This window comes from Eurytemora carolleeae, unplaced genomic scaffold, assembly GCF_000591075.1.
Source record: "Eurytemora carolleeae unplaced genomic scaffold, Eaff_2.0 scaffold198, whole genome shotgun sequence".
NCBI lineage: Eukaryota > Metazoa > Arthropoda > Copepoda > Calanoida > Temoridae > Eurytemora > Eurytemora carolleeae.
In genome coordinates, this window is record NW_019396106.1 from 230,458 (window position 1) to 242,777 (window position 12,320).

The 12,320-nt window shown below is 35.3% G+C and overlaps 3 protein-coding genes across 11 annotated transcripts; all 3 read right to left on the reverse strand.

The window, feature by feature from the left end:
- Nucleotides 1-593: 593 nt before the first annotated feature.
- Nucleotides 594-8,955, reverse strand: LOC111695082 (uracil phosphoribosyltransferase homolog). Of its 2 annotated transcripts, XM_023464263.1 has the most exons (9): nucleotides 8,897-8,955; nucleotides 5,532-5,804; nucleotides 5,042-5,119; nucleotides 4,825-4,920; nucleotides 4,545-4,632; nucleotides 3,946-4,020; nucleotides 2,091-2,221; nucleotides 1,513-1,600; nucleotides 594-1,051 (listed from the first exon to the last, which is right to left on the reverse strand). In XM_023464263.1, exons 1-9 carry the CDS (start codon nucleotides 8,938-8,940, stop codon nucleotides 1,007-1,009), a joined length of 918 nt encoding a protein of 305 aa, XP_023320031.1. In that variant the 5' UTR covers nucleotides 8,941-8,955; the 3' UTR covers nucleotides 594-1,006. The 2 variants fall into 2 exon arrangements, with proteins under 2 accessions (XP_023320031.1, XP_023320032.1); XM_023464264.1 differs by lacking the exons at nucleotides 594-1,051; nucleotides 1,513-1,600; nucleotides 2,091-2,221; nucleotides 3,946-4,020 and adding an exon at nucleotides 4,100-4,404.
- Nucleotides 5,813-8,512, reverse strand: LOC111695081 (dnaJ homolog subfamily C member 7-like). Of its 8 annotated transcripts, none has more exons than XM_023464254.1 (3): nucleotides 8,454-8,512; nucleotides 6,293-7,306; nucleotides 5,813-6,111 (listed from the first exon to the last, which is right to left on the reverse strand). In XM_023464254.1, the coding sequence occupies exons 1-3, from the start codon at nucleotides 8,472-8,474 to the stop codon at nucleotides 5,956-5,958; spliced, it is 1,191 nt and encodes a 396-aa protein (XP_023320022.1). In that variant the 5' UTR covers nucleotides 8,475-8,512; the 3' UTR covers nucleotides 5,813-5,955. The 8 variants fall into 8 exon arrangements, with proteins under 8 accessions (XP_023320022.1, XP_023320026.1, XP_023320028.1 ...); XM_023464258.1 differs by having other exon boundaries at nucleotides 6,293-7,335; nucleotides 8,421-8,510; XM_023464260.1 differs by having other exon boundaries at nucleotides 6,293-7,346; nucleotides 8,421-8,510.
- A 1,930-nt stretch (nucleotides 8,956-10,885) lies between the features above and the next one.
- On the reverse strand, nucleotides 10,886-12,320 carry LOC111695084 (protein LLP). Its single transcript, XM_023464266.1, has 3 exons — nucleotides 12,233-12,320; nucleotides 11,639-11,722; nucleotides 10,886-11,097 (listed from the first exon to the last, which is right to left on the reverse strand). The coding sequence occupies exons 1-3, from the start codon at nucleotides 12,302-12,304 to the stop codon at nucleotides 10,936-10,938; spliced, it is 318 nt and encodes a 105-aa protein (XP_023320034.1). The 5' UTR covers nucleotides 12,305-12,320; the 3' UTR covers nucleotides 10,886-10,935.

The window sequence follows — 12,320 nt, forward strand, 5'->3', positions numbered from 1 at the left end:
TATTTAAACCAAGCTAAGAACATTCACGTGGTTCGGTCGAATTCCTTAATCTAAATTTGAGGCAAATCGGTGAAAGAGTTCACTTGTTATGATCGGACATACAAACAACTAAGAAATAAAACATCGACGAAAACTCAGCCCTGAAGTTACGGAATAGTGATTGATTGAATGTTTGTGTAATACGTCATTTAAGATTTAGTGTTTTCTCTCTATAGTATGTAGACTTCAAATATAAAATATGCATTTGGAAAAAAACGAACCTAATTCTTTGTGAATTCATTAAAAACTTAATTTGGATTTAAATGTTATCTAACTAACTGATCTATTCTAGAATTTAAAAAAAATTCTTCAGCTACATCTAAACCATAACCTAACCTCTCACTGATCACGACCTAAGAAAACGACTGAAACCAAACAATGGTTTCTAACACAGCAATTATACGTAATTAAGGTAAAACAACGCAATACGTAACACGCATAAAGATTTGCGTATATATAATATATTTTAAGAAATTTCCTATCAGTAAATTAAATAAACGGTTTAGTTCTCACTGATCACAAACTCTTACATCAAATATAAATACTCTAAAGCATCAAATTGTCTTGACTTTATTTTTGCAATTATGTAACATGTACAGAATAATAATGAAAACGCATGCAGATCAACTAAAATCAAATCTCAAATGCGGAAAATTCTTTGGTTTTGAGTGGATTCTGATAGAAATAATATACATACTAAAAGTGTAAACAAAAAGAATTTAGAAAACTGAACTCTGATTTGTGATTAAAGAAGATTTTCATTTAAATGTTTTATCAATGAAATATGTTGATGTTTGAATCCTAAATGAAGCATCTTGATGTTGTATAAGTGAATGTTTTCTAATGGAAATAAGTCATTGAAATATTTTAACGAATGTAATCTAACGTGTGATTGATATAACTGATTAATAAAATCGGATTGATTGTAATGAACTAGATTAGAACAGGAGAGAAATCATCAGATCAATCATCTTCGATCAGGTTTCCGAGCATCACATGCAACTATCTTCACCTAAAAGATCAATTTGTTAAAAGTTACTAACTTGTAAGATCATTTATTGGTAAAACAATCAAAATGTTAATAAATCATGGTCAAAAAAGTAAAAAAGTTCGAAAAAGCATGCAACTTTTAAAATTAATAACTATTTTGCAATAATTAGATTCTAAAGGATCAACAATGAGACAACAATAAAATTGAGTCAATATTTCAAGGGCGCACTAGTTCTGAATGTTTGGCTTGTCTGTTTGTTTGGGTTTGGCTGTCTGTCTGTTTGTGTCCAATAAACGTCAAAAAGACTGAACCGATCAGGTCCAAATATTTGCAGAACCTCATATAGCCAGGGAAAGTTTATTGTCAGTAACTTGAAAATTTGGCACACAAAAAATCCATTATTTAAACTTTGGAAATGAGCCAATAAAAACGAAAAACTTCCGAAATTGACAATGATAAGAAATTAATTAATTAAATACAACCTTGCCGTTAACTGATGCAACAAGGTTCCCTGAGCTGGTCAAGAACTCAACATTCTTCAGAAGAAGCTGCCAGACAGAATCACAAAATCTTAACAAACACAAAGAATAAGTTTCATTTTAGAAAAATAGATAATATTTAAAAATCTTATTTTAGATATCTGGCTTTAGAGAAAAAGAAAAATCAAAGGACGTTGCTGCAGGCCGCTAAAAACCTTCACTTGCGGCCAATATTGAAGAACAAGGCGAACACTCCCTTTAAGAGGAAATGCCGCCTTATATCTGGGATCAGCGTTCTTAAAATTCACGTTTTTTCTTCTACTTTTCTCAGTCGACCGTTCAATTTTAATTGTAAAATTTTAAATGCATGAAGATACAAATGTACTGAGTTTTGATTTCCAAAAGAAATTTTTCACAATTATATGGAATGGAAATGGAAATTAGGAACCTGAACTATTACATATACAAGCACAAAAAAGTTGCTTACCATTTGCGAAAAAAAAATAATGCTTAGTATGCCTGCTCATTTAATATTGAGAAAAGCATCAGAGAAAAACTCTCCTTTAAAAAAGGTTAAAAACCTGAATGACCAGAGGCGATCAGCTCGCATGATGAGTCGGTTATCCACTTGATTCTGTAGAGTATCACAGATAGTTTCATCAAACTTTCTCATTATAGTTCTCTTCACATTGGGACTAATCTGCTCATACTCCTGCAGTAAAAATATTAATCTTTTAAACTAGTTGAAATCTTTTAAGCTTTCCTTGGTTTTAAATCATTTATTTATTATTTAATTAATTTTTCTTCTTTTTTTTCCTCACTTTTTTCTCTTTTTTTTCTTATTTATTTTATCTGCAATTTAAATTCTTCTTCGATTTCGGTTTGCTTTTATCCCTTTAATTATGATTTCTTACTTCCAATAATTCGATCTTTTATATTTCATTTCTTTCTAATAGTTTATTTTCATTTTGTTATCCATGATCTTCATTCTTTTATGTGTATTCATTCTTTTCCCTCTGGGTTTTAGTCATAATCGTTACTCTTCACTTATTTATTTAGTGACTTCTCTAACCTTTTCTCACTTTCCTGCTTTTCTTACTTCTCTGCTTTATTTTCTCGCTCTGCCTTATTTTCTAACTTCTCTCCCTTATTTTCTAACTTCTCTGCCTTATTTTCTAACTTCTCTCCCTTATTTTCTAACTTGTCTGTCTTATTTTCTAACTTCTCTGCCTCAATTTCTGACTTCTCTGTTTTATTTTTTAACTTCTCTCCCTTATTTTCTAACTTCTCTGCCTCATTTTCTAACTTCTCTGCCTTATTTTCTCACTTCTCTCCCTTATTTTCTAACTTCTCTGTCTTATTTTCTAACTTCTCTGCCTCAATTTCTGACTTCTCTGTTTTATTTTTTAACTTCTCTCCCTTTTTTTCTAACTTCTCTGCCTCATTTTCTAACTTCTCTGCCTTATTTTTTAACTCCTCTGTCTCATTTTCTAACTTCTCTACCTTATTTTCTAACTTCTCTCCCTTATTTTTTTAACTTCTCTGTCACATTTTCTAACTTCTCTGCCTTATTGTCTACTTTCAGTTCTCTGCCTTCTTTCCTAACTTCTCTGTCGTAACTTCTCTGTCTTATTTTTTAACTTCTCCGTCTCATTTTCTAACTTCCCTGCCTTATTTTCTAACTTCTCTCCCTTATTTTTTAACTTCTCTGTCTCATTTTCTTACTTCTCTGCCTTATTGTCTACCTTCACTTTTCTGCCTTCTTTCCTAACTTCTCTGTCCTAACTTCTCTGCCTTATTTTTTAACTTCTTTGTCTCATTTTCTAAATTCTCTGCCTTATTTTTTAACTTCTGTCTTATTTTCTAACTTCTCTGTCTTATTTTCTAACTTCTCTGCCTTATTTTTTAACTTCTCTGTCTCATTTTCTCACTTCTCTGCCTTATTTTCTAACTTCTCTGCCTTATTTTCTAACTTCTCTGTCTAATTTTCTAACTTCTCTGCCTTATTTTCTAACTTCTCTGCCTTATTTTTTAACTTCTCTGCCTTATTTTCTAACTTATCTGCCTTATTTTCTAACTTCTCTACCTCATTTTCTAACTTATCTGCATTATTTTCTAACTTATCTGCCTTATTTTCTAACTTATCTGCCTTATTTTTAACTTTGCCTTATTTTTTTAGTTCACTTTCCTGCCTTTCTTCCTAACTTCTGTCTTATTTTCTAACTTTTCTGTCTTATTTTCTTAGTTCATTTCTCTGTCTTCTTTTCTAACTTATATCTTTTTTCTAACTTCTCTGTCATGTATCTAACTTCTCCGCCTGATTTTCTAATTTCTCCGCCTTATTTTCTAATTTCTCTGACTTATTTTCTAATTTCTCCGCCTTATTTTCTAACTTCTCTGCCTTAATTACATCTTTCCCGCATTTAATTTTCTAACCTCCATTTCTTCGAGTGCTTCTTTGAGAGCCTGTCCTATCCTTGTCCCCTGGTAGAGTGTATAGGACATTGTCTTCTGAAACATGTAAATTTCTTAATTGTTAAAAGGAATAAAATAAACATCCATTATACAACAGCCTGAGGAAAACGACAAATTAACTTCGGCATAAGCTCTTTTATGGCACAATTATTAAATGTATAAAAGTCAGTTGAAAATACAACGTGTAGAATAATACAAAGAGTCAAATTACATGAGATTGCATAGCTGGAGAATCACAAGATATGTAATTTCTCTCTGGTTCCTCTAGTCAACGTGATCTGTTCCAAAGTATCTCTGCCCGAAATGGTTCGGTGTAACTGGGTTAAGCTCTGTGGTGAGGATCGTAAGGTTCGGATACTCGGAGACAATTCTCTGGGCAGCGTTAGGGGTACAGAACAAGTTTATAAAGATTATATGATCCTGAATATAAATAAAATATGGTGGGTGAAAATATCAAAATAATTGGTAATACTTTAGGTTAAGCTTAAACCAGTTATTTAGATATCTTGCTATTTTGAAATTTTGAATTTCAAAAAATTAGTTTTCGTATGAAAATTTACCTCTGGAACATCATGATCCTTGAGAACTTTAACTGCCTTGACAACCTTGTTCCCTGAGCTCATGATAGGGTAGAGCAGGAGAACCTTCCTAAACAAACACAGGGATACATTTTTATAACCGTGAATGAAAAACGATTTGAAAGTATTGAAATAATTGATAAACGAAAGAAACTATTGGTATACAATAAGCGTCATTTTCAATGGAAAGGGAAGGGGTGGGAAAGGGAAGAGAAGTAAGGGGAGGGGAAGAGGACAATTCTTAAATTCTTCAGTCATTTACCTGTTAGCTATATCATCAGGGAACTTGGCAAAAACTACCCGAGCCTCATGAGTCTCAGAATCCGAATCAACCAAAATTTTTCCAATACGCATAGATCTAAATTCATCCAGAGGTGAGAGCTGATATATGAAATTACATGAATGAAATCAAATAAATTAGGGAGCCCTCCCTCCCCCCCCCATTTTAAGAATGATAGAATACTCCTACTGACACGAACCTACAGCAGTCTTGAAGCGCTTTTTCCATTGCTTCTCCAGATCTAACAATAGATACTCCACAGTTTCCCTTCTCATACCTGCAACAATGAAAGGGTACACTCAAAACTCAAAAGGGTCATCGGAAGATATATTTTGAAAGACACCGATACAAACATCATAAAACCGCCACTAGGAGAGACATATGTCACCTCCAGTTTTATTTCCCGCACGGTATTAAATGCTTTATAATTAGAATTTTTTAAACCAAGATTAAAACATTTTCGTGGTACTTTCAAGTTCTCCCATAAAATTTTTTGGCGAACCGGTCAAAGGGTTCCTGAATTACAATCGGACATCCAGTGAATACTGCTTTATAAACAGATAATTTAAAAGATGTGTTTTTCGACGTTTTTTTCTTTTGTAACTTCTTTATTCAGTATTTTTCCTAGATAACTAACAAGTCGACTACCAATGATACCATTATTATTATTATTATTATTATACCAATACCTGAGTCCTGAATATGAACAGCCTGTAGGTGTTGTCACCTCGCAGCTGGTGTATGGCAGCTGGTTCAACCCCTCCTCTATCACCATCCTGATCAACCTGTCCGCGACAAACTTGAAATCCGACCTGGAGGTTGCCTTGTCCCTAATAATGGTCTGCAACTCCTTGATTTGATCTGTGCTAGGCAGAACCTTAAACTTTCCTCCCAGTACTAGATCCTCCATTCTTTCAGCTAGGGTCAGCTCAGGAGGTATTGAACCCATAGATCGTATTTGTCTGAAATAACAAATTTTCAACAATAAATTTCGGAACGTAAATAGAAAAATGTTGCGCCAAATAGTCACAAACGAATGGTGTTTTACAAAAATTTACATAACATATAAAATAAGGATACGTTAATCATGTAAATGGTTATTTTGGGGAATGATTAGAAGTTGTAGTTTCGGAGAGTGGTTGCATCGTATCTAGCTCTAGTCTGAGGGTTGCTGAGACAGGTGTAGGCTACAATAACGAGTTTCATCCTTACTTCCTTCTCATATCTTTCCGCAGAACTCAGGAGCTGGTTTCGATCAGGATGCAAAGTCTAAAGATAGATTTATAAATAATGTAGTTTGAAAGCAAATAAAAATTACATAACTTTGAAAATACTAATAATAAAAGTGGGAATTTAGAATTCCGTCTGAACATGTACATGTTAAAAATCTAAGTTAATTAAGTCCCCACCCCAACTACAAAAAAAAACTTCTTTTTTTTAAAATAGGTACCTTTGCCAGATTGATATATTTTGCTCTTATCTCCTGGAAACTAGCTGAAGTAGATACCCCCAGTATCTGATAGTAGTTAGGTCGAGCTGCAGCCTGAGCCGCCTCAAGCTTGCGTAGAACAGATCCATCTCCACACATCTCATACGCTCTCTTGAACTGTTCCACGGCGAGAGGAAACTTGGATAACTTCATCAATACATCTCCAGACTTCTCCCAGTACTTGTACTGACTTGGATTCAGCTGTTGGAGGATGTACATCTGATGGGTTGCTTGCTCCAGCTTGTTGTACTGAAGCATTAGTCCAACACATTCCTCTCGGAGCTCGACTTGAATACGAAGTTTATCTTTTGCAAGCGCGATGGCGGTTTTAAAGAAATATTCTGAGTTGGTGTAATCTCCGTTCTCCCAGGCAAGCCTAGCCTTATCCCGCATTTTGTTCATTAGTATGATGCACTGCACTTGCGAGATTCCAGACCCATCATTGGAGTCAAGGATTGATTTCAATTGCTCGTATCTCTGGTGTAAATCAGGAGATAGTAGAGAGAAAACTATCTTGGAGAACCAACTCCTTCCTTCAGGTTTCCCAGTGAACACCAAGCACTCACACTTAAAGAGAATGAGATCAGCCGACTGGGGGGAGATTAATAATCCTTTCTCTGTATCAGTGATAGCAAGGTGGTAGGAATAATTTTGCAAATGCTGATTAGCTCTGTGTAGACTGACAACACTCTCGTTGAATTGTTTAAGAAAAATGGACTTTCTTATTGATGAATATGAGAAAATGTTCTCCAGCACACTTCTAACATCCTCGAATTTTCCAAGCTTCAACAGAAGATCTGCAATTCGTTCTAAATCGTTTAAGTCCAATCCATTGAGTTTAAGACATGCCTTTAGATCAACATAGACGTCAGCAAAGTTTCCCATTGCGTAGAGTACAGCTGCCCGTTGAGCAAGGATATTTCCCGTTTCAGAGTTTTTGAGTCCTTGTGTCTGCTCTAGACACTGGTTTAGAAACTGAATTGACATTTTGATTTATTGCAATTCTAGAAACAGTCTGAAGAACCTACCTACACCGAGAATTTGTTTTAAATTGTTTTAACTTTTTTGAAATGTTTTTTTCCAAACAAAACCATTTTTTTCCCCAATACAGCGAAAATAAAAAATATAATGGGGGAGGGGGGTTTAACAGAGAAATATATGTCCCCCTGTTTGTTGATAAGATGTAAAGGATAGCAGTCATAAAATGCTTTGAAATCAAGGAAAATTGTTTAAGAAAATCACGATTTGTCTCGTCTCTAATTTTGGGAAAAACATGAGACATTTTTGGCGATAGACGGGTCAATTAGGTGATGGCTCCTATGGTGAGAATGGAAAGATAGGAGGAGGAAGGAAGGATAGGAGAAGGAAGGAAGGGTAGGAGGAGCAAGGACCGGGTTAGAAGAAGGATGAGTAGGGGAAGGAAGAGTAGGGTGAGGACTGAGGAAGGAAGGGTAGGGTAAGGAAGGAAGGGTAAGAGGAGCAAGAGCCGGGGTAGGTGAAGGATGGGTTGGGGTAGAATGGGTAGAAGGAGGAAAGGCCGGGGTAGGGGAAGGATGGGTAGGAAGAGGAAGGGCCGGGGTAGTGGAAGGAAGGGTAAGGGGGAGGAAGAAGGACCGTGGTAGGGGGAATGAAGGGTAGAGAAAGGAAGAAGGACCGTGGTATTGGGGAAGGAAGGGTAAGGGATTGGAGGATAGCAGGGGTAGGAATAGTAGGGGAAGGAAGAAAGGCTGGGAGAGGAAGAAGGGCCGGGGAAGGAAGAAGGGTAGAGTAAGGAGGGGAATGAGGAGTAGGGTATAAGAAGGGTATTGGGTGGATGTAGGAAGGGTTGGAGAACGGGTAGGGGGGAAGAAGGATATGGGGTGGAGGTAGGAAGGTTTGGAGAACGGGTAGGGGAATGAAAAGTAGGGAGGAAGAAGAGAATGGGGTGAAGGAAGGTGGGGTTGTGGGATGAAAGGTAGGGGTTGTGGAAGGACAGAAAAAATGAGAAGNGGGAGGGAGGAGGGAAGCTAGAGTAGACACTAGACGGACTTTTGAAATCTTATAAACCGAGTAAAACTTACGTGTCGGTGCGGTAGGTTTAACAATTTACATTTAAAATATCATGCGAACAATGCCAGTTTACTTTAATAATATCAGTTGTCATTAAAGACACAGCACAGTTTTAATTTTGCAAATATATCTGAAAAAAAAATATAATTTAATTGATATATTCGTTTTGTTGATATTACATCTCTTGATTTCCTAACAAATTTAGAATATATGTAAACGATTTCTAAATTTCTGTAAACTAGCTGAAGTAGATACCCCCAGTATCTGATAGTAGTTAGGTCGAGCTGCAGCCTGAGCCGCCTCAAGCTTGCGTAGAACCTTTGCCTTATTTTTTTAGTTCACTTTCCTGCCTTTCTTCCTAACTTCTGTCTTATTTTCTAACTTTTCTGTCTTATTTTCTTAGTTCATTTCTCAAAAAATTTCTCTCTGGGAAATTACCAAAGACATAAAAAATTATTTTTTTATCCTGCTATGTGTTAAATTCGACGTAGAAATAATAAGAAATTCCCTACTCACTCCTGGCTAAGACTCTCCCCACAATCGTACTCAAAAATCAGCATTGAACTAAAATATCTGTTGCCGCGTTCAATATTCAAGAAACCGGGTAAACAAGTTTATTGGATGGTGGAGATGGTGTATCTTTTGACCTACGCAAATCCGCTATACTACACATACGACCTACTAGCACGTGGTCTTACAGCCACTAGATGGACTTGTGGCCGCAGCGCACGGCCCCTCGCCTGTTCTAATCGCAGCACTCGGCCCTCGGCCTCTAGCCTTAGCGCTCGGCTCAGAAATTGTTTTGACATAATTCCTATTCCTCAAATAATACGAAAATACACAGATGGTGTAGGTCGTGTAGGTCCAATATTGCAGTTGTTCGGAAATTTAGTAGGTCAGAAGTTCAGTAGGGGGGAATGAAATTTAAAAGACGACTGTAATTTATGAAATTGTTTGCAAGGAGTCCAAGGAGCGGGATACTAAGTAAATTTGAATTTCAGAAAAAGAAATAATAAAGCTAACAGAATTTGAAACTAAGCTTCTAAATATATTTAACTTTAAATTTCATCCAAAGTTACAAGTTACAACCCCTCGATCTCTCTCTTCACCATGTCCGTCCCTTCACATTCCTTCCCTCCTCCTGTCCTCACCATCATTCCTTCCCTCCTCACGTCCACATCATAATTCCTTCCCGATCCTACCATCCTCATCATCATCATTCCTCCTTCCGTCCTCGTACATAATCATTCATTCGATCCTTCCTTCCTCTTGTCGGCCCATCATCATTCCTTCCCTCCTTCCTTCCTCTCGTCAATCCTTTCCTTCCTTAAATGCAGATATATGGGGTTATATGAAATCGTAACTTTGAGTCTTACAGTCCTATTCTTGTTTAATCTTTAACACTTCTCCACTCCCCTCCTTCATAACGTAACGGGCCCTACTTTAATCTTATCCTTAAGATACTTTCCTACTCCCATTTTCGACCCTCCTCTACTCCCTCTACTCCCATTCTTAACCCTTCCTTAATCATCCTAAACTCTTCCCCAAATTCCATCCTTAACCTTCCCCTACTCCCATACTTCAATCTTCCCTCATCCAATCCTTAGACCTCCTTCCTCCAACCTAACACGTTCCTTCTTCGATCCTAAATCCTTTCCTCCAAAAATATCCAAGGATTCCATACTCCCATCTTTTATCAAGTCCCTTCTCCGATCCTCCACTATTCCTTCCTTGACCCTTACCCCTTACTTCCGAAAAATAATTTCATATGCACGTTGAATTAATGGGACTGAAAACGTATTTTCAAGTGACCCTTCATACAAAGATGGCAAGGCCCGATTCCCTACGGTGCCTTTAAAAGCTTTGTCCGATCAAGTATGAATTCTTCTATCCTTATTTCTTAAATATTAATGTTATTTACAATTAAATTTTTTAATTTTACTTAAACCTTTGATCGATGTCTACACCCAAATCAGTACGTTGATAAAACTGATAAAAATAATAACAAGATAACAATTACAAATCAACAACAATAACAAGATAACAATTACAAATCAACAACAATAACAAGATAACAATTACAAATCAACAACAATAACAAGATAACAATTACAAATCAACAACAATAACAAGATAACAATTACAAATCAACAACAATAACAAGATAACAATTACAAATCAACAACAATAACAAGATAACAATTACAAATCAACAACAATAACAAGATAACAATTACAAATCAACAACAATAACAAGATAACAATTACAAATCAACAACAATAACAAGATAACAATTACAAATCAACAACAATAACAAGATAACAATTACAAATCAACAACAATAACAAGATAACAATTACAAATCAACAACAATAACAAGATAACAATTACAAATCAACAACAATAACAAGATAACAATTACAAATCAACAACAATAACAAGATAACAATTACAAATCAACAACAATAACAAGANATTGACGTAATACATTCAACAACATCGGGTTTACGGAAAAATAATCAAATTTATTAAAAAATAAACACTGAAAACAAGTTCAATTCTTGGTTTTATTCTTCTTCTTGTTTTTAACCTTGCTCTTGTTTGCAAGCTTGAGTTTCTGAACCTTGGCTTTTGACAACCATTTAGGATAGTTTCCGTCCTTGTTCTTCATTGTTCGGGGGTTGAATTCAGGCTTACTTGAGGTTTCCATCCTGTCCTAAGTACATTTATAATAGACTTGAGTTAAATTTATTTTCAAATATAACGTTATGATCTACTCCGATTCTAAGTTCTTGTACTTTGGGACTATAAAATACGATGTTTTCATTAAAAATCATTCCCCACCTCTCAAAAATCTTTCTTTCCATTTTTGTTGAAAGTTTTTTTAAATATTTTCTTGAAACTTTCCAACTTAAATAATGTTAACGTTTATGATAACTTTGCATCATAATCTTAAATTCTAAAAATAAAATGTGAGAAATCTATTCAATAGTAATGATAATAACCGTAACAAACAGCGTTTCAAATTATTCATATTATTATAAATATTCTTTAAATCTGTAAGTTTGAAAAAAATGTTTCGATTAACTTGATAATAAGCTTCAAACAAAAATGTATAGAGCGGAATGATTTCTTCAGCATTCCTTTAGGTCAAAGTTCTTTATAAAGAAGTCTAAAACGTGACCAACCCCATTAAAAACAGAACTCTGAATAATTGTTATGTGTTGTGTATAAATAGATCTTGGATCAATTCTCACCTCTTTAATATCTTCGGCTGTCTTCATCTCCACATCCTCGTTCCTCTTCGCCTTGTCCACCATCTTCACCAACATCACCTTCTCCTAGAACAATCTTTTATAAAAACTTTCTTCCTGTTGTTGAACCTTAAAGATAATCCACACCTCAATGATCAGAAACATTAAAACGAGAGAGTCCGGCCATGGAAGTGACAAGGAGTAATAAAAATGAGATATTTCAGAAAACGTTTTAATCATAACAACTCCTTTTTGCATTTTCATAATCCACATTCCACATCTTGCGTTTAAAGAGTTAAAATAAAATATAATAGTCATTTAATTTCAACATTTTTTAAGCTAAATAAAATAAAATTAAATTAAATCCCACTCTCAGGGTTTAATATATTTATATTATTATTATTGAAAGACAACCCTGCACTCGGTGAGGTTGGGGTTGGCGCTCCTCTCCGACCTAACGTATCCAAGGGTAGTATTTCCACCACCCCGGTAGGAGGCTTACTGCTGGGCGGTCCGCCCGGAGCAGAATCATTCCTGATTCTCCTCGGTTTGTTGATAAGATTGATCCATACCTTTATTTATATATATTTCAATTACCTTTTCTAAGTTCTTAACTCGTTTAACTGCCCTCATCTTCCTCTTCCACTTAGATCTCAAACTCTTCGCCATTTTGTCTTGTAGTATC

Bases quoted from the DNA above. Each gene is read 5' to 3' on its own strand.
- LOC111695081 (XM_023464254.1), bottom strand. From the start codon at position 8,474: ATGACAACTGATATTATTAAA. The intron at 7,307-8,453 runs GTAAACTGGCAT...ATGTCAATTCAG, and splicing joins TGACAACTGATATTATTAAA to TTTCTAAACCAGTGTCTAGA. The intron at 6,112-6,292 runs GTACCTATTTTA...ATCTATCTTTAG, and splicing joins AATATATCAATCTGGCAAAG to ACTTTGCATCCTGATCGAAA.
- LOC111695082 (XM_023464263.1), bottom strand. From the start codon at position 8,940: ATGCTGATTTTTGAGTACGATTGTGGGGAGAGTCTTAGCCAGGA. The intron at 5,805-8,896 runs GTGAGTAGGGAA...TTGTTATTTCAG, and splicing joins GGGGAGAGTCTTAGCCAGGA to ACAAATACGATCTATGGGTT. The intron at 4,021-4,544 runs GTAAATTTTCAT...TACATGTTTCAG, and splicing joins AGGATCATGATGTTCCAGAG to AAGACAATGTCCTATACACT.
- LOC111695084 (XM_023464266.1), bottom strand. From the start codon at position 12,304: ATGGCGAAGAGTTTGAGATCTAAGTGGAAGAGGAAGATGAGGGCAGTT. The intron at 11,723-12,232 runs GTAATTGAAATA...AGATTGTTCTAG, and splicing joins GAGTTAAGAACTTAGAAAAG to GAGAAGGTGATGTTGGTGAA. The intron at 11,098-11,638 runs GTGAGAATTGAT...AAATGTACTTAG, and splicing joins CAGCCGAAGATATTAAAGAG to GACAGGATGGAAACCTCAAG.